This window comes from Orbicella faveolata, unplaced genomic scaffold, assembly GCF_042242905.1.
Source record: "Orbicella faveolata isolate gen_17 unplaced genomic scaffold, um_ofav_v1 contig_4, whole genome shotgun sequence".
In the NCBI taxonomy this organism is placed as follows: domain Eukaryota; kingdom Metazoa; phylum Cnidaria; class Anthozoa; order Scleractinia; family Merulinidae; genus Orbicella; species Orbicella faveolata.
This window is the reverse complement of record NW_028301569.1, coordinates 11,699,768-11,718,881: the sequence shown is the minus strand read 5'-3', so window position 1 is coordinate 11,718,881 and position 19,114 is coordinate 11,699,768. Positions and strand designations below refer to the sequence as shown.

Genomic DNA, 19,114 nt, shown 5'->3' with positions numbered 1-19,114 from the left:
AGTTAACTATGTTCAATTATATTTAATATATATGGCTATGATCTTTTCTCTTGATTTCAACTAAATAATTTGTTGTTGTCTGCTGTGTGAGTGTTTATTTGTAAACATGCTCCCATATATCTTAGCATTTACCAGCACCTTTGAGTTAAATTGTATTGATAGGAGAAACATATATATCTGACTGGGAGAATCCTTGTGTTTTTCTTCCCATTCAGCTGAGTGAGTTGTCAGGTAATATAGACATGGCCTCACATTTTGTCAGTCGACATCTGATAGCTGCTGATTTAGATTCAACCCAATTGAAAAAGTATGGAAACGTCTACACACTTCAGGGAATCAGTGCAAGCATCTCAGAGTACCAGGTTCGAGTATCATGGTTCACATTGTCATATAATTGTCAATTGATTATTGTTATAATAACCACAGTGGTACCACTTTTTCAATGGCTACCCTCAGGGGGCCAATGATTTGGCAATGAAGAGAGAGGTGGCCTTGAGTTAAGTGCATGTTTTTACACATGGCCAAGATGAAAAACCCGCCTGCTTTATCTATAGACAGTGGGCATTTGTGGAGTTTAGTTTACTTCCATAAGAGTGAAAATCTTCTTGCATTAAAAAGGTTTGAAAACCAATCTTGGCTAGTTTCTGATGTCCATCACATCAAATTGTCTAAAACCATTTTTCATGAAGTGAGCCTTATTTTCTTTTTAAAAAGTTGAAGAAGTAATACCTTTAAAGTGATGAGATCAGATTCTGTACCTTCAGAGTTTAAAGTCACAGTAGCCCAGGCACAACAGTTAACTGACATAATGCTAGGTTAACAATAAGCATAAGAATACAGTCGCAATGAATTCTATGCAAAAAATTATATAGATAATTAATATAATTATATGAATTATTATGACTCAGATTTATTGGTACATCAGAGCTTATGAGTTGTTATTTGTTAGCTCTGACCATGTTTCTGTAATTTTTGCATACAGAACATCATGTATTTCAAACTAGATGGGCAGCCAGTGAATGCGTCGGCACTCTTTCGCGATTTGTTGGCTGGCAATGGTATAATACATGTGATTGATAAAATAATGTGGCATGTTGGAGACTACCAAGAAACAAGCTCAGTAAGTTAAAACCAATGACAACCAGGAAATACCTTGTAAAGCTACAGACTGAGATAAAGCTGCATGCATGCAATAAACATAATTTTTCAGTATTGTACTGTAACTGAAAATTGTTATTGTAAAAATAAGAAAATCGCATGTGTGTATATTGTAAGTGTACTTTAGGCAATTCAATTAAAAATAATAATTCAAGTAAAAGATGTCCTGCTTCTCACTCTGAAGTATATTTCGTTTGTGGGTATCTGTTTTATTCCCTTCCAGAACTCATCTCTTCAAGTTCTTTTGGAACAGAGCAGATTTACAATCTTTGAATCACTTCTACAGGTAAATAATAAGGGTGATGCAAGAGTCAGTCTTTGTTGTTTGTCGCACTTTTGAGAACTCTCAGTCAAGTTTAGTTCAAAGAAAATGAGGTATAAGTTCAGCTAATATTTTGTTCTATTGTTTGTGACTTTTTTGGCATTGGTCAAGTGGAAAATGTTACACCCTTTAGATAGAAATTTTCTCCAGACCATTTTGTGATTTAATCACAGTTTTGCACTTGTAAGATGGGAAAAAATATAATGTTCAAGGGAGATCTTTGATCTGAAACGTATTGTGATGCGCAAAGCCTAATGTATCTGTCTGCTATTTTGTTTCTAGTCTTCTGGAATTGCCGCAGAGTTGAATGCTTTGGGTGCTTCTTACACCATTTTGGTGCCAGTTAATTCAGCTTTTGATAAGATTGACAACAGTACCATGAGATTCTTGACCACTACAGACGAGGTATGGATAAATAAAGGTTACTAACAGTTGTGGGGCTGAGAAGTAAGGGCAAATCATTCTTTGTCATTAGGTAAAGGAAAGAAAATAGAAAATATTAAGAAATCCTTTTGTGTCCTTATTTTAGGCAATGGAAAGAATAAAGGAAATAATTCCTATATATAGCTTAAGAGATAATTTTATCAAGACCATCAGTGACTTTCCTATTGGTTTTCTCACTTCACCTGTGTTGTTCCAGTGATGCTTGAAGTCTTTAGGCTTCTGTGTTGATTGCATGTGTATCAATCAGTGAATTCAAATAGCTTGGCCAAGTTAATACATATTTATACTCCTCTGTGCAACTTCAGAGGCACTATTCATGAGAGTTGAGGACTTTGCTAAGGAGCACATAACGAAGACTCCATCTAGGCTCAAACCTGGACCTGTTGATCTAATCTAAGGTCTGGTACACAAAACATGGCCACCGTCCCTCTGCCTCAATTTGATAGCCCTAATTAATTAGCATCTCTGTTTGTTTTTAAATTGTGTTATGGTAATATTCCTTCATGTCTTACATATATTTGTTTGTTGCTAACAGGGAAGGAGAAAGATGAAGTCACTCTTAAGGAACCACATCCTTACTGGAAAGGTTTGTTGTAGTGAGGCACTCATTATTGCACAGCTGAATGTAAAAAGAAACATGTTGCCTTTCTGTTGCCATGGCAGTACAAAAAGGAATGAGGTCAATGGTAGACCTTGGAAGGTTATTATTAACTTAAAAACTTCTTGCTGGATAAACGACACAAATGTTTGACCAGTTTGTAAGAATGTTTGTCAAAGTAGTTGACTGAGCCATATTAATGAGAGTTAAATTTAAAAGTGAAGTTGCTCTGAGCCCTTTGACCAATCTGCTGTAAAATAAATTATTGTTCAAGATGCTATGTCATCAATGACTCTTCTGAATAACTATTTTGAATTAAATATCTTGCCTCGGAATGTAAAATAACAATATAAAGTTACCCTGGCCATTGTAGAGGTGGCCATTGATCAGGAAGAAGTTTTCAAATAGAGTACAAGGTATAGGCGTATGGTTCAATCGAATGAAACATCATGGCCGTTGTCAAGAAGTGCATGTGGTGATTATGGAAAAGTTCCATTAGTTGAAGCTGGACTGTACAACCATTAATAACACAAGAATTATTCAAACATTCCTCTCAGTCCAGGTAGATATCAGTGACAGAAGTAGCCACAAATTGGATATGATTGCTATTAACCAACTGGTTTCTTCTTGTGTACTCATAATTTGTACCATGTTTGTTTCACTTTCAGATTGCAGTTTTAGACCTGATATACAGAGGCAAAGTTATATCTGTGGAGGGAGAGTCATTAACTGTCCAACCTACTTCCACTGTAAGAAGTAGTGTTGATTGCTTAGTTTACTGAGTTCTTTAACTAATAAATTAAGTTATGTCCCTCTCCTTTATCATAATTCTATTAGAAATTTGGCTTGATGCTAGCTTAAAAGGCCATCAGTATCTAATACTTATTTGTTGGTTAAAAGACTTATGATTAAATGGCCCTGCTGAACACATGTAATCAGTTCCTGAAGTGCTTGTGTAGTTAAAGTGTGTATGTTCCAGCTATGTGAAATGTAATCAAGACTAAGAAATGACAAAATGATTAAGACCCTTATTGACTGACACAGGCCTTGTTACGCTTCTAAGTAAACCAGCCCTGCAGCTCAGTATTATAATAATTTTTAATTGTGAAATGACAGTGACGTCAAATTTTCATATGACAGTACTAGATCACCATCACTGACCCCCAGAAATCACTCCTTTTTGGGGAACTGGGCTGTTCATTCGGAATTTTATCACTGGCTTGTGGGCTGCAACAGCTAGTCTCACAGCCCAAGATTTCCAATCCACAATGCTACTACCGTAGATAAATGGTGTGAAATTGTATACTGAACAACATGCCCAGGCTGTTTACTGTTGGTCTCTAATTTTCCTAATAAAACAATGAATACATCATTTTTGAGAACCTTCTCTCCTTTAATTTTCAGGGTCAGATTGTTGTGGATGAGGCTTCCTTTGTTACCGAGACTAATGTACTCACTAGTGACGGGGTTCTTCATGTGATTGATAAGCTTCTTATCCCTGATGATATTGAACCTTTGCTTCCAAGATACTGCAATGGCAAAAAATTTAGTAATGTAAGTAGAGAAAGACTATGATGATAATGATGAAAAGGTTGCCATGGTGATGTCAATAATGATGACAGTGGTCGTGACCACTGCCAATTACATCATCAACAGGAGTACATTTGCACCAAGTAAAGTAGATTGACAGTAATAAAACTGCGTTGCATTAGGTCTATGAAAGGTTATCAATGAATAATCAATGAATCTGTTGTACCGGTTTAAGAACCATTACATATCAAAAAAAAACATTTAATAAAAACAAATTTTTTGCCACCAATTTGCTGGTACACTCTACAATCAAGTTGGAATTAATAAGTAAAGTTATTAACTTTTTGATAACTCGATCAAGCAATGTTACTTTTATGTCAAGCATACATGTGGTTTAGTATATATTTATATTTTTTGGAAAAATATGATTGATTGACAGGGAATTTGTTATCGCTGCAATGCTGTCCAGGCCATGCCAAGGAGGGGATGTCTCAGAGAATATTCACCATCGGTAAGTTCTCTGGAATGTCCGATATACAAGGTAGAAAACTCCTGGTTAAACTCAAGGGTACCTTCACTCCTATAAGAGCTTGGTATGAGATATTTTCGACAATTAATTAAAGTTTAGGTTTATGGCATCCATAAACTGATGTTAATGAGACCTGAGAGCCAATATCTCAAAGACAGGCACACACATTCTGCATTGTAACACTTTATTTCAGAGACATGTAACACTATGAACCTCGTGTCATGCTCATAAGTAAATCCCAGTAACATAGGTAACATGCCACCAATTCCTGATCTCAAAGTCCATCAGGGATTCCCAGTTGAAAACAATCAGCCCCTTTTGATATCACAACAAACCTTTCATTTCCTAAGTAAAGCCACTGTTATCTACATCTGTAAAAGACAGTGTATCAATGGTTCCAGCCATGTCTCTCACGTGTCCACCTCATGCCCCTGACCTCTAGTCAAGCACATGCTCCTCGCAGTATTCAGTCTTCTTGTTTGTGCCAATCCTTCGCCACTGATTTTTTTTTTAACCCTCCCACCCTCCCATGGCTGGGACCCTTGCTCTACACATCTGAACCCCTGATACTACGCTTTAGGACCATCTTCAAGTGAATAAACAAAATCATTTAGATCTATAGAAATGTTCACCATGAATAAGGCTAATAATCTGTCTTTCCCAAAAAAAAAAAAAAAATGGGGCAAGCTTTGACACTACAATTCAGAATGTCGTGTATAGATACTGAACAGTACTATTCCGCTACTTTTAGAAAAACATTTATCCGTATATACTTATGATATCATTTGCTTATTATAAAATAATAATAATAATAATAATTATACCATTAATGGCTATAGGCTACGGTTATCTGTCTCTTAGCAAGCCATAGACCTTATCATTCAGGGTGCAATGAACAGAGACTGTATTTTGGTGACTTTCTGTTGTTTGTTATTAAAGGGCGGTGGCAGGGAAGTGCACCCATTAGCTGCACTTTGCCCCACAGTAAGGCTCTAGCCCACTGGAGACAGGTCTGGAGAAATTACCTATTCCAAGGTAGCTACCCCCGGTACCACCTGATCTGTATTCTCCCCAGGAGGGGCTCCCCCTCCTGGTTCCCTCAGTCCCCTGGGACTGTGGGATATGGGCCTCACCCCTGGAGGCAGGTCTGGAACTTTTATTCCAGGTTGGCTACCCCCGGTACCACCCGATCTGTACTCCCCCAGGAGGGCCCCCTTCCTGGGCCCCTACTCCCCAGTCATCCTTCCCTGCCACCCAATTTTTACCCACAGCCAGTGTGTTATTTCCTAAATGTAGTATCGTTAGTGGAAGCTCAGACTAGGCCTGGAAAGAGGATCATTAATATATGACTTAACTTGTGAAGTCTTATTTAGATGTTGGCTCTGCCCCCAATCAGTAAGTTTAAAATCCAGTCCTTAATTGCAATTAACATTTGGCAATCATATGCCAAGTGATCAATATTATCAGTAGAGACTAAGTGTTAGTAGCACTGATTTTAAGTTGCATTAAAAAAGGCTGTATGTTTTGAGTGCCTTAATTTGGTCACATCTTAATAAGTAGATAAATTCCATGAGATGTAAGTTTGTGTGACTTAAATTACAACTAGTTGTTGATTATCTTACGTTGATTAGAGTATCTGTCTTTTTTGCCTAAGTCCACATTTTCAATCTGTGTATATCGACTGAGTTATCGAGGAATTCCTATTGGATTGTACCGTGGTTGCAGAGCTACCACATGCTCTGCTGAGGTAAGTTAATGCATTTATTTTAAACTTCAATCATTGAATTTTTTCTGACAGTGATAGTCCACTTTTACCTAGGTATCCTGATAACTGTAGCTGTAGCCAGTTTGTACAGTGCACCGTGGACCTTGTATTTCACAGTTTGTGTGTTGTAAAAATATGTTTAATATGTTTTTAAGTAAAACCTGTGTTTTGTATCAATAGTATAAAGGCAGATGCTACTCTAGTTTCTTCACTGATGCAGCTGAACTGTAATTTGACAGGGTGTCTTTGAATCTTGTAATTTGTTTTTCAATCTAAGATCCAAAACTGTTGTAATAAGAGGTACCATTTTGTTGGTAAATTTTGATGACTTTCTTTAACAGAAACCAGAATGCTGTGCTGGGTATTATGGTGCTGCCTGTCACCCTTGCCCTGGTCCATTTGGTAATGCTTGTAATGGGAATATTAATGGAAAGGTACTTTACAAAAACAGTGGTTCCACATGTATTTACCAAATATAACATCATTGTGTTCCATTTTGTCTAGGAAAATAATGCACTCTTGAGGTCTAGAAAAACTGCTAGTATGTAGACCTCCTAAGTGCATTATTTTTTTTACAAAATGTAGGAACACCATCTTCTATTTGGTTCAGAGTATAGCACAACAAGGTGAAAAGGTAATATCTGAGAATGCCATCTTTTTTCCCTGTAACCTCATTGATGGGAGGCAAAAATATAGCATCTGAGATAGTCATATTTTTTTCTTGTAATGTTATTGTGATTCATTAACTTGTGATGATGATTGAATTAAACCTATTATTATTATTATTTATTATTTATTATTATTATTATTATTATTATTATTATTATTATTATTATTGCACTGGCCACATCTGGGACATGCTGCCTCTGTAATTTCCAGCTGTGCATGTATATAAACATGATACAAACTCAGGTCCAATACCAGGTATACAGCAGCTACATGACTATAGTATAATTATTCTAAAGCATTGTATGCGTGTAATGCATGTTGATTGTTCTACTCCCTCAATACATGATCTCCATATGATGTCATTATAAATGAATGTCTCCAATCAGTATGAGTCTGTATTGGATTTACAGTCTAATGTGAACAACAGGATTTCTTAATCTCATATACATTATGACACTAACTCTGTATGCACTATAAGAAATGTCAAGACCTTTAGAGCATAATGTTTTTCAGTTATTGTTACCCAAGGACTTTTGATGCTAGACAGTAAAAAAATGTGGAACTGTCACAGGGGTTGTTACTTTATAAGAATACCCCAATCCCATTACAGCAAAAATGTAACTTTGTCTGTTTTTAACAGTGTCTGGATAAAATCAATGGTAATGGGAGGTGCCTGTGTCAGCCCAACTTCAAGGGAACAGCCTGTGAGCTTTGTAAAGAAGACAACAAATTTGGCTCGTTCTGTAATCAAAGTAAGCGTCACTAAAACATAATGAATGTGATTAATCAAAATCAAGGACCATGGGCTACAAAGGGTAGTTTTATGGTCAATTGTAACATTTTATGTTAATTGCCACTTACACCTGCTTGCTACCATTTAGCTTGCACATGTATGAATGGAATTTGTGACAGTGGCCCTCAGAAAAATGGGACATGTAAACCTGGATCTTGTACCCCTGGTTTTCATGGCACCAACTGTGACCAGCGAGATATTCCATGTCCTGGATCTGTGAGCCGCAGATGTCATGTGCATGCTACTTGCATACGAGGAGGAAATGTTGACAGGTGAGTATCACATAAAGGGCCCTCTCCATCGTAGCAAAAATTCTGGTCTGAATTTGTGGAAATTTCTAGTAGCTGATGGAACAGTATTTGCTGGAATTTCCAGAGAAAAGGGCAGCCTCATGAGGTCACCAATGGGCCACAAAACTATTGCTGTATTAATGGATGGCCTTAGTATAGGGGTTCTTTAAATAAGAACATGACTGACTAAGTTTTTGTTCAGGCCAGAATAAAGTGGACTGGCTTGTTAATGGGGTATAGTAGCTGCAAGGCAGGGTTTCTCTGTACCCAAATTTTTGAAAATTTCTTACCATTGGTCTTTCCTCTTTTAATTTTTTGAAGTGTAAATAAAGTATTTATTAATTTTATTATTTCTTTATTTCTGTCATTATGATCATAGCTGCCAGTGCAATGCTGGTTATGAGGGTTCTGGACTACAGTGTACTGAAATTGATCCTTGTTCCAAACCTAACTATGGAGGCTGCCATCATGAAGCTATTTGCACCAAGACTGGACCTGGTAGTAACAACTGTTCATGTGATAATGGGTTCCGTGGTGATGGTTTTGTGTGTGTCGCAATAGATCCTTGCATTGAGCAAGATGCTGGAAATTGCCATAGTAATGCAGACTGTCAGTACATAGGCCCTGGACAGGTTAGCATCTAATGTGGCATTTTATGGATTATAAATGCAGTTCAACTCCCATAACCAGGCACTGCTGGAACCAGAAAAAACAATGTCCACATAGAGGAGTTTCCAGCTTATCAGAGAGTTAAAATGTAGTGTTTGTAGGTGGCTGGGACCATCAGAAGGTGTCTACCTACTGGAGTAGTCCATCTCTCTGCTTCCAGCAATTTAATTAACTATATTAATATGGTGAAACACTTAGCTAATAATTTTACTTGCTGTTGATAAAGGTTAATTAATATAACCAACTATGTGACTTGGTGATGCTGATGCTTTGAACACTAGCCCTTCATCAGAACTTTGAACAGATTTGCCAGGGTGTTTCATGTAGCTCCACGTCAGCAAGTCAAATGCGCTAACAAAGAGCAAAGTGTTTCACTTGTCCGCTGATGCAACCCAACAATTTCTTCAAAAATTAACACCTTTGTTATAATTATTGTGGCTATATAATGTGCAATATTATTTTTTGGGATTCCACTCTCTGTTTCGTAGGCATACATCTCTATGAAAACACTGTATTTGTACATGAACCAAAGTGTCTTACCTTGAAATAATTTTTTACAGAGCATTTGTGTGTGCAAGCCAGGTTATACAGGAAGTGGCTCAACATGTTCTGAGATCAACCCCTGCTTAGTAAATAATGGAGGCTGCTCCCTTGACGTAAGTAGCTTTTATCAGTATTTGTACTTGTCTATCTAAATGTATATAAACCCTGGGCTCAACAATCAAATGTTTTCTTTCATATTTATTATTGAGGATAAAATGTGTGACTGTTTAGCTTGTTTGAGTTTTTGTTTTTGATATCACATCCTTGTGCAACTCTGTTACTTCCAGTTCATTTAAGGTGGGAATAAGTTACAGTAATGGTCACTTTATATTTATCATCAGCCCATTTGGTTTAGGAAATATTTTCATGAATTTATCCCATGATGATAAGGGCTCTCTAGGGGGCGTGGAATTTGTTATTGAAGTTATTGTGATTGATCTACAGTTTTTCATAGTGTTATCTCTATCTGAGTAGTCTGAGAATGATTTGTTTGGTCCAAATTTTGCAAAAAATCTGCTTATTAGCAAATTGTATCCATGTAGATCTGTTTAACACCCTAAACAGACTGGGCTGAGGTGTCCCACAGGGTCTTGGAGATCTGAGGGTGTTTGTCACAAATCTTTCATTCTAAAACTTGTATGACTGTGTTGCACTAGTGCTAGTGAAACGTTTGATAATTATATTTCTGCTCTTTAGAAACACTTTGTCAGAGTTTCAAGCCTTTGTCTGGGAGGACAAGTGATATAAAATGTCTAAGTTGCAAGCTGTAGTATAGACCACTTTGATAAGTGGCGGCCAATTATAAATTCTTTTGCAAGTATTAAAATTAGCCTTACTAACCTCATTTTGAAGTTGCTAATTCAAAAGAATTTTTACTCTGAAACGAGGTTAGTAAGGCTAATTTAAATGTATACAAAAGAATTTTAAATGGCAGCCATTTATGAAAAGGGTCTATATAATTTATATCTCTTTTGTAAAATTGTTAGTCAACATTTTATCTGTTGTTATCTTTTGCAGGCTAAGTGCATGCGTACAGGCCCAGGGAATTACAGTTGTCATTGTAATAGTGGCTTCATTGGTGATGGCTATTTCTGTTTTGGATCTGTTGCTACGGTATGGAATATATAATTTTTGTATTACGTTAAGATTAGGGCTTTCATCATCTTATGTTTTCAATTAATCAAGTAAATACTCATGGGAATACAATAATTTCCAGTGAAATTTTCAATTTCATAATGTAAACTTACAACAACTTTCTTTTTTACAGATCATTTCAAGGATCAATCCAGGCCTAGAGAATTTAATTAGGGTAAGAAATTTTCTTGGTCGTTCTTTTTTATATTTTTTAGTTTCCTGAAACCCTTGGTCTATTTCAGACCAAAATCTGTGATTTTTCCCACCCTATTTCAGATTTGACCAAAAATTTGCTACCCCATTTCAGGCCCGCCTTATAGTCAATGTTTGTAACTTTTATTATGCTGGAGAAAGGCTGAGAGATCAAAAATCAAAAGAAAATGGTAAATGTACAAATGCCATGAACCACAGGAGTCGTGTAGGCCAGTCAACCCCATTTTACACACAAACCATACCCTATTTCAGACCAAAACAGTTAATAAAAATGGTACCATACCTTTTTTTGGCGCACATACTTATATAGCCCATGTAAGGGAGTTCCCCCCTCCCCAGGAAGTGAATGTATATTTATTTTGAATTTTTTCTTCTTGTATCCAAACAGCAAGGACATATGCTACACTACCTGTCTGATCCAAGACAAAACCTCACAATGTTTGCACCATCAATCTTAGCACTCTCACAGTTACCTGACACTGAGAAAAAATATTGGACTAACAGCACAGAGAGACTACAATATCTAATAAGGTATTGTGTATATGTGCATTCGCTTAAGAGACATAACACAGCAAATTAATAATTATTCTCATGAACATGCACAGAGGGAACAATTAAGTCTATTCTATTGCACTGATCATGTACAATAGAACATTCATCATTCCTTGGTTGGGGTATCGTAAACAAAATTACATAAGAATCATGATTTCAAAATCCTTGACTTCTTGATGCTCCTGCTTAGCTTGAACCAAACGCCATTTCCACAGAGTTTGTTTCACTGTAATAAATTATGGTAGCCCCAATTTCTTGAAATCCTAGCTGTTTTAACAAATTTCCATTTTTTTTGGGATGTGCTAAAAATCTGGATTCCGTTGTAGTTGAAAGAGAAGTTATAATATCGAAACATAAAGTACAGTTTTACACTGTATTTCCGCGTCCTTTCACTTAACAACACATTCAAATACCTCTCTTATGCTTCTTTTCTCTTCACTGAATTTTCTATACTTAATATTTAGCTTCTTTGAAAATTGACAGTTCAGCATTAAGTAAAGTTTAAGTTAGTGACAAAAGTAATGTAAGCAATTGTAACTTTAAGTAGGTTAAGTGATATAAGAGATTGACGATGTATGTACTAGTAGTGCAGGAAACCAGTAAAGTTTATGATATATATATATTATATAAAAAACTTTAAGTTTCACGTCATGGATCAAATGGCTGTGTACTTGACAACAGGAAAAGAGACTTTAATTTATTCCAGGATACATTCAAACATGCCTCTTACACTACTACAACTTTACCCATCATTAAATTTGCTGATTTTGAGTTTGACTTTCAAATGTCACTTACAGCACTTTTTTAACATCAGATATCACCTTGTGGGTCAGGTGTACTCTTTGGAGGAGCTAAAGAACTTGACATCATTTAACACTGAAAATGACTTGATGTTGAATATATCTGTGCAGGGACCAAAGGTAACAAAATTCTCTTTCAATACTGACCTTCAAAAATACTTAATCGTAAATCTAGATTTGCACTGTAAATCTCTGTAATTAGTTTAAAACACTCATAATATGCAACATGTTTCTTCCATCAAGTTGGGGCAAACTGATGCTACAATCCCTGACAAAAGTAGTTGGGACAGTTGAGCTGGATCACGTATCCCCCACTCCCCCTAATCAATGTTGGAAAATGTTGTGTTTTTGTCAACAAAAAGGGAAAAATCACCTGATTATCAACATTGTAAGTTGGAGGTGAGGAGAACTTGCTTTGTGTCCAATTTTTTTGTCTGGGATTGTAGGCTTAGCTTGGGATAATTATGCATATTTTACTGCACCTTACTCCGTAGTATTTTGGAGATAATCAATGTTGTTAACAGTTACATGAATGTCTTGTTATTTCAGGTCTTTATTGGTGGAACTGCTCAAATTATCCAACCAAATGAAACTGCTGAAAATGGATTTGTACATGTCATTGACAAAGTAAAGCATAAATTATTTCAACTGAAAGTTTGGTCTTTATGTTGTAACTCGTCAGTGTAGTCCTCACTATCAAACCAGTACTTACTTGTAGCAGGTAGTTTTAGCTTTTGTTATTTTTCACTCAGGTTCTTTTACCACCTCATATGGCATTTGAAAGTAGACTCCCTTCAACATCAGAGCTTCTTAAAAACATTTCAGAGTTTTCGGATTTCACCAGCATGTTACAGGTAATTTGTTGGTTTACATAATAAAAGGAAATGTTGTGTAATCGTCATTAAGGTCGGCACACGAGGGGACAACAAGTCTAGGGGACAAGTCCCATTGTGTGAACTAGCCATTTTTGTCACAAAATCTAGTCACAGGGACTAAAATTTGCTCCCTGTGACTAGTCCCATGAATTCGAACAGGTTTGAATTTTTGGGACAAATCCCTGCGACTTGTTCCTCAAAATGCTTTGTGTGAACTGCTCGTGGGACAAGGCACGAGTCTCTTCATGTAAACTCTTCAGGGGACTAGTTGCAGGGACTAGTTCCCTCATGTGTGCTGACCTTTAGAGTCTTCTGCGAAGGTTTTGTTTCAGTGTATTGCTAATTGTTTACCTGGGTATCTCCATTTTACTTCCATAGATTGCAGTCACACAATGATACAGCACTTTTCCAATCTTTGTTACAATTTAATCATGTACAGAGACTTAAAGCCTGCACACACCAGCCTAAAAAATTTGTTTGGCTCTACAAAAAATTTCAACAAAATTTGTCTTCGTCAGGTTTTCTATTTAATAATTGTGGATGCACTCAAAAACAGTAAAATATTTGTTGACCAACAAGTGTCAGTCACATGGCGAGATCAAAGATCAAAGCAGATCAAATGTATCAGCTCACATTTTCCTTCAGATTGTCATCTGACAAAAATTTGTTTTTGCTACGAAGCAGGATGCCAGTACCTTAAAAGTTTATGGGGCTTGACAAAAATTGTTAGGAAAACAATCACCGTGTACACTTGTATCACGGAACTGATGACAGAATTTTTTGTAAAATAAGCAAAAAAATGCTTGTGTGTACGGGCCCTTTCTTTGTGGCACCATATTGTTTGTTCTGGCCAAAATATGGATAAAACACCTGAACGAAGAAGGCAAGTGTGGCAGCAGAGGTCCAAGCTGCTCCGTCCTCAGGCTGCCTTATGAAGCATTGTTTCTCCCTGGTTTATCATACAGCACTGATTTGTTTTTATTTTTTCTTAAAGCACATGAACCTGTTGTTGTCACTAGATGCTTGTCAAGCTTGTACAGTGTTTGCTCCTACAAACACTGCTCTCAAGAATAGGAACCTGGTAAGGCTGAAAATTGAAACACAAATCATCCAAAAATTTGTTACAAGCAGAATTTTAAAATGACCGCTCAGTTTTTAACATAATCCTTGAGGAGGGCTGTTGAGGGGAAAGGGTGTGGCAAGCATGGTAAAAACATTTGTAAATGCTGGCACGTTGGTATTCTTGTACTATGTACAGTCAGATTTCAGAAGTTACATTGCTTCATAGCTTCATATATAGCTGTTAGTGAAGTCATTAATACTTATACAATCTTTTTATTAAAAATGTGGTCTTGATCCTGGCAATGAAGTACCTTTATATGGTAAATTGTAATTAAAACCTCTTTTGCTATCGCAACCTTTGGTAATGAGGAATGACGTTTTAATATGTATAGTTTTGAAGCTATGTTGTGTGTCAGTTATTATGTCCCAGGGCTGTTCAATATGTCTGGAGACTATGATCACGGACGTTTTTGAAGAAGCATTTTCATTTTCAGTCTGTTATTGCTGACTGCTGATAACTGCGTGAATGGTTTTTACAATATTGTGTAGGTCCAGATAATATCTATACCTTCCCCACAGAAGGGATTTTTTTTTAAAGACCACCCCACCCCACTGGAAATTTCAATTAAGCTTGACCCCCCCCACCCCCCAGGAAATTCCAGTCCCTTCTGTGGAGGAGGGGGAGTATGTATATTTTCTGGAAATGGGCATTGGCTGGCTGAATACTTCAGATTACCTACAGAATTATATCAAAACAGTGTCAAGAAATCAACTCTTTTAAGAGTCAGGACCATAGATTATGTTTCTTTAAACTTTTTCAGACTTCAGATACCTTAAAATACCATGTTGTGGAACATTATCTCACAGAGGAAAGTATCCGAAATGGAGAAGAATACTCATCTTGGCTAGGAATGGATTATCTTGTTAAAATCACGAAGCCTGGGGCAGGAATGGTTTGTAATAACATAGTACACACTCAGAATTTGTCAATATGAAATTAATTAAATAACCATTTCAAGTCATTGCTATGTGAACTAAATTTTCAATTTGTGAAACTAATACTTCACCAGAAGTAAATTACCCAGTACATTAGTATTTTAGTTTCGATTGAGAAGATATATCTTACACTCAGGACAGCGTCTGATCACATTTCCAAGTTCGTCAAAAATACTCTGCTGCGTGTCGTATGTTCAACTCTACTATCAGTGTTTAGAAATGTGGTCAAACACGGTCTTTCGTGTTTGATATATTACTTGTAAGGTGCTTAATTACCTCAGTGGAAACAGTGCAAGGCATGTTAACCTAAGGATGTGATACACTTGGAAATTTCATGCAACTTTCATCTGATGCAACAAAAACAGAACTTTATAAGATACGTTGTTCAAATTGCCTGGCGAAACATTGCCTTTACAGTATCATGGCATAAGTGATTTTATTGTTTTCAACAGCTTCAGGTCAATAGGCTTGATGTCGTCATCAAGGGTCGGAAAGCTAGAAGAGCAATAGTGTATGGCATAGATGGAGTGCTTGAACCAGTGCGAAGAAATTGTGATGAAGCAAAACCAGTGTTTCGTTTTGTAAGTAACTCAATGAATTAAGTACGGCTTTTAACATGTTAATTCTTGATATTGATTGATGTCTACTTTTTTATGTAAATTATGAACTAAGATGTTTTGTGAAGTGGCTCTATAAATGAGATAAAGAAAACAAGCAACAGCATATATTTCTTTTGATTTGGAACATTCAAAGATGTGTATTCTATTGAGACCAATTAGGAAATTTATTCTCTGTACAGTTACATGCTTAATTTGTTGAAATCATATTATGCTGTCGTTTAAATTGAAAGAAAACGTTCATGTTCTCTCTTCATGTTACTGTAATTTTAAAAATATATATTTTTTATTTAGGGTAGCTGTACATTGTGCTCTGTATGGGTTCCAAGATGTCCGGCTGGTTGGACCAAAATTGTGAGTAACTAACATGAATGTCCTGAGCATTGTAATGCAGACTCTCACAGTGCCTCTCTCCACCCAGGAGTTATATTACACTGCTGGCAGGCGGTCTTCTCTCTTAGGGTCACTTAGACGAGTGTATAGCCATTGTGAATGCAAAAGGCCGATATGGCCAAGTAGGGAATGAGGCCATTCCCCTTTAGGCTAAAGCGTCTTGCCTCAAAATCCCTGTTGAATTTCAAGGGAAAAACAGACTGCCAGCAGTCTACCCAGGAATATATGAAATAGGTGCCAGTAAACTGTTGACGCAACATAACACATTGTTATATAGCTGGCGTTTTATTCATTGGCTAGTTCATAGTCACATGACATCTAACAATGAAACTGTTTCCCGCCAAATGTCATGAGCGGGCAACATTGCAAAAACTATGACGTCAAACGGGAAACAGTTTACTGTTTACCCGCGAAATGTTGACCGCTGTTGCACGTCATTTGTTAATAAAGTGATTGTTTGTTTTCTACCGGTTTGACCCATTTGTTTTGCAATATAGCAAATCACTTAATGACTGGTCCTGAGGGGAACGGTGAATTTTGTTTCCAGAGAATCTCAATGTTTCCTGAGACGAATGTTGAGGAGTAACATGCGTTAGACTAGCATTCCGTTAAGGGGGGACTAGCAATACTTCTAGCTGCTTCATGTTAACTTTTAATCTGATCAATTGAGTTCATTAAAAAGGTTGAGTCAATAGAGAGGTCAAGAATGACGTTTACACTACAAAGCCAGAATGAAACTCGTGCCATATATCTTCAGCCGTTTGTACAATACTGTAAAAATATTTGTATTTGTGGTGAATAGTACGAGAAGTTTGTCTATTTTTGTTTGATTTAATTGAGGATTAGAAGAAAAGAACACAAAATCAGAGGTTAATTGTAGCGTTTGTCATAAACGTCATGCTTAACATCTAATATTTGTGTTTCTTTCTTTTATAGGGTGTTCAGCAGGATTCGTGCCGAATTACAATACTTTTTTTCACCTTCCGTGGCTGTCAGGCTTTGTGCCAACAAACCACTATTGTAAGTAGACCTTTAATTTGTAATCAGATATTTCATTATTATTATTTGTAATTTTTTTACTTACATAATACGGCCAAAAAATGATATTGTGGAGAATTTATGCTGTCATGGCCATGGGCATCGCTGCTCTTACAGAGTAATCATAATAATTAATTATTGCTCTTGAAAAGGTAGTCTATTTTCCATATTCTGTTAAACATCCCTTTAGGGCAGCCACCTCTCACTATTTGGCGCTAGCATCTCTTGAAATTGTCGCCATGCTCTTCTTATAAGCAGCCACATATCATGGACTCCAAATGTCTCTTTTACATCCAGGTTACTTTGTCTGAGCGAGGGTTGTCTTGAGTGAGTAAAATAAGTTATTTACATCGTCCTTCCTCCAGGTTAAGAAATGCTGTCACGGATTCTGGGGCCAGGACTGTCAATGTATGTTGCCGTGTTTTTTTTTTGCCGCACATCATATGTAGGGGGTGTAAGATTGGTCTAACTTCGAGGGACATCTTCAGGGCATGTAACTATAATGGTTTGACTAACTATAATGGTTTAAAGTAGTAATAGACAAGATAGTAGTATTAATTGAACTTGGCTATTGAGCAATGGCAAAGATGAAAGCTGATTTCACCAGAGTCAAAGGTGAAAATGCAAGGGTCACAGTTTTATAAATATGCAAAGTTTGTGGAGTTTTTTGTCATAAATAGGGGAAACATTTCCTAATTTTGGAACTACAACTGATAGTGTATCTTTCTCAGAAATCCTGTCATTCAGGACACGATAATGTTCCTTTAGTCCATTGCCAACTTCTGGAGTTTGTCAATCTAATTTTTGCATTTACTCTTTAGCTTGTCCTGGAAATTTGACCAACCCTTGTTCCCGTCATGGCAGTTGTGATGACGGCAAGACTGGCACTGGTCACTGTCAGTGTGAAGCTGACTTCACTGGTACATCGTGCGAGAAGTGTATTGCTGGAAAATATGGCAGAAATTGCACAAATGGTAAGTGAGAGTTTACCTATAAGATCTATCGATATGACTTCCTAACCTTTAGAGTGGTTTTTAATTGACTGTCGTCAAACCAAGACCAACCAATTTACTCAGACTGATCAGCCATTCTCAAACCATAGGTACCGGTAAACCAAAACCAGAACCAAAGTAATTGCCTAGTTACTTTCTACACTCAATGAAAAACCGCTCTGATTAAGGATTTGAGGACTGGCCATCATTGAAATCTTGTAGTACGGAGGTCACAATCTCCATATCCGTTTAGAGAAAACTAACCTGATGCGAGTTAATCAACTTCAATTCGTTAGTGGGTCATCATTTTGGTAGATTTGCGTTCGCCGGGTACAGGACACTCTTTTAATAAACACTCTTATGGAGGCTGAAATGCTGTTTCTGTTTTTACCCAGTAGATGATAAAGTTTCTCAGTTCTGTTAACAAACATCGAAGTAAGGTTTCAATTTTTTTTGCCATCAGACTGTAAATGTGTCAATGGCTTGTGTAATGAAGGCATTGATGGCGATGGAAGATGTTATTGCCAGCATGGTTGGAAAGGACAGTTTTGCAACACCTGTAAGTATCATCATAAAGCACGTACGTATTAAATTATTATATTACCAATATCCTTAATTGATCTGGTGTTATATTTTTTCATTAGAGTTTAGCTACGAGTGTTTAAAACGTGATGGTGAATCTCAAGACCTCCAGTTTTATGCTTAAATGCTTTTAAATTTGAAACGTTCTAGAGACGGTGTAGAATTTCCCTTAATGCTTTTCATTCATGTCTGTTGAAAGCGGGGAACATAATGGACTTACATATAGGTAGTTGAGAATTTCCTTTGTCGAAAATGAGTTCTCATTATTTTGTATAACCTCACTTTTCTTTCCTTAGCTGCAAATTATGCCAACTGTCTTCCAACCAACTGCAGTCGACATGCCACGTAAGTTGTTGTTTAACAAATTGACGTCAGTTTTTCATGCGTCTGTCCTGTCACTGATCATGAATTTCGTCATAACATTGTCGAAGTAGCTGTGGATCCAAGAAGTGATAGCCGAGTGGATCCGCAGACTACTTTGACGATGTTATGACGAAATTCATGGTCAATAACAGGACAGACGCATGAAAAACTGATGTCAATTTGTTTT

General features: G+C 36.8%; 1 protein-coding gene across 3 annotated transcripts in view; it reads left to right on the top strand.

Moving 5' to 3' along the window:
• Positions 1–19,114, top strand: part of LOC110049723 (stabilin-2-like) — a 59,632-nt gene that overhangs the window by 14,461 nt on the left and 26,057 nt on the right. For all 3 annotated transcript variants that reach the window (XM_089276140.1, XM_089276138.1, XM_089276139.1), the window contains exons 11-39: positions 216–362; positions 983–1,120; positions 1,382–1,444; positions 1,763–1,885; positions 2,460–2,510; positions 3,191–3,271; positions 3,927–4,076; positions 4,492–4,563; positions 6,236–6,328; positions 6,688–6,780; positions 7,656–7,767; positions 7,897–8,080; positions 8,478–8,730; positions 9,328–9,423; positions 10,328–10,423; positions 10,578–10,619; positions 11,046–11,188; positions 12,024–12,129; positions 12,559–12,636; positions 12,762–12,863; positions 13,879–13,965; positions 14,768–14,899; positions 15,395–15,523; positions 15,854–15,913; positions 16,889–16,972; positions 17,356–17,398; positions 17,812–17,964; positions 18,446–18,541; positions 18,861–18,909. In XM_089276140.1, the coding sequence (XP_089132266.1) occupies positions 216–362; positions 983–1,120; positions 1,382–1,444; positions 1,763–1,885; positions 2,460–2,510; positions 3,191–3,271; positions 3,927–4,076; positions 4,492–4,563; positions 6,236–6,328; positions 6,688–6,780; positions 7,656–7,767; positions 7,897–8,080; positions 8,478–8,730; positions 9,328–9,423; positions 10,328–10,423; positions 10,578–10,619; positions 11,046–11,188; positions 12,024–12,129; positions 12,559–12,636; positions 12,762–12,863; positions 13,879–13,965; positions 14,768–14,899; positions 15,395–15,523; positions 15,854–15,913; positions 16,889–16,972; positions 17,356–17,398; positions 17,812–17,964; positions 18,446–18,541; positions 18,861–18,909 (3,056 nt within the window). The remainder of the gene's footprint in view (positions 1–215; positions 363–982; positions 1,121–1,381; positions 1,445–1,762; positions 1,886–2,459; positions 2,511–3,190; positions 3,272–3,926; positions 4,077–4,491; positions 4,564–6,235; positions 6,329–6,687; positions 6,781–7,655; positions 7,768–7,896; positions 8,081–8,477; positions 8,731–9,327; positions 9,424–10,327; positions 10,424–10,577; positions 10,620–11,045; positions 11,189–12,023; positions 12,130–12,558; positions 12,637–12,761; positions 12,864–13,878; positions 13,966–14,767; positions 14,900–15,394; positions 15,524–15,853; positions 15,914–16,888; positions 16,973–17,355; positions 17,399–17,811; positions 17,965–18,445; positions 18,542–18,860; positions 18,910–19,114) is intronic.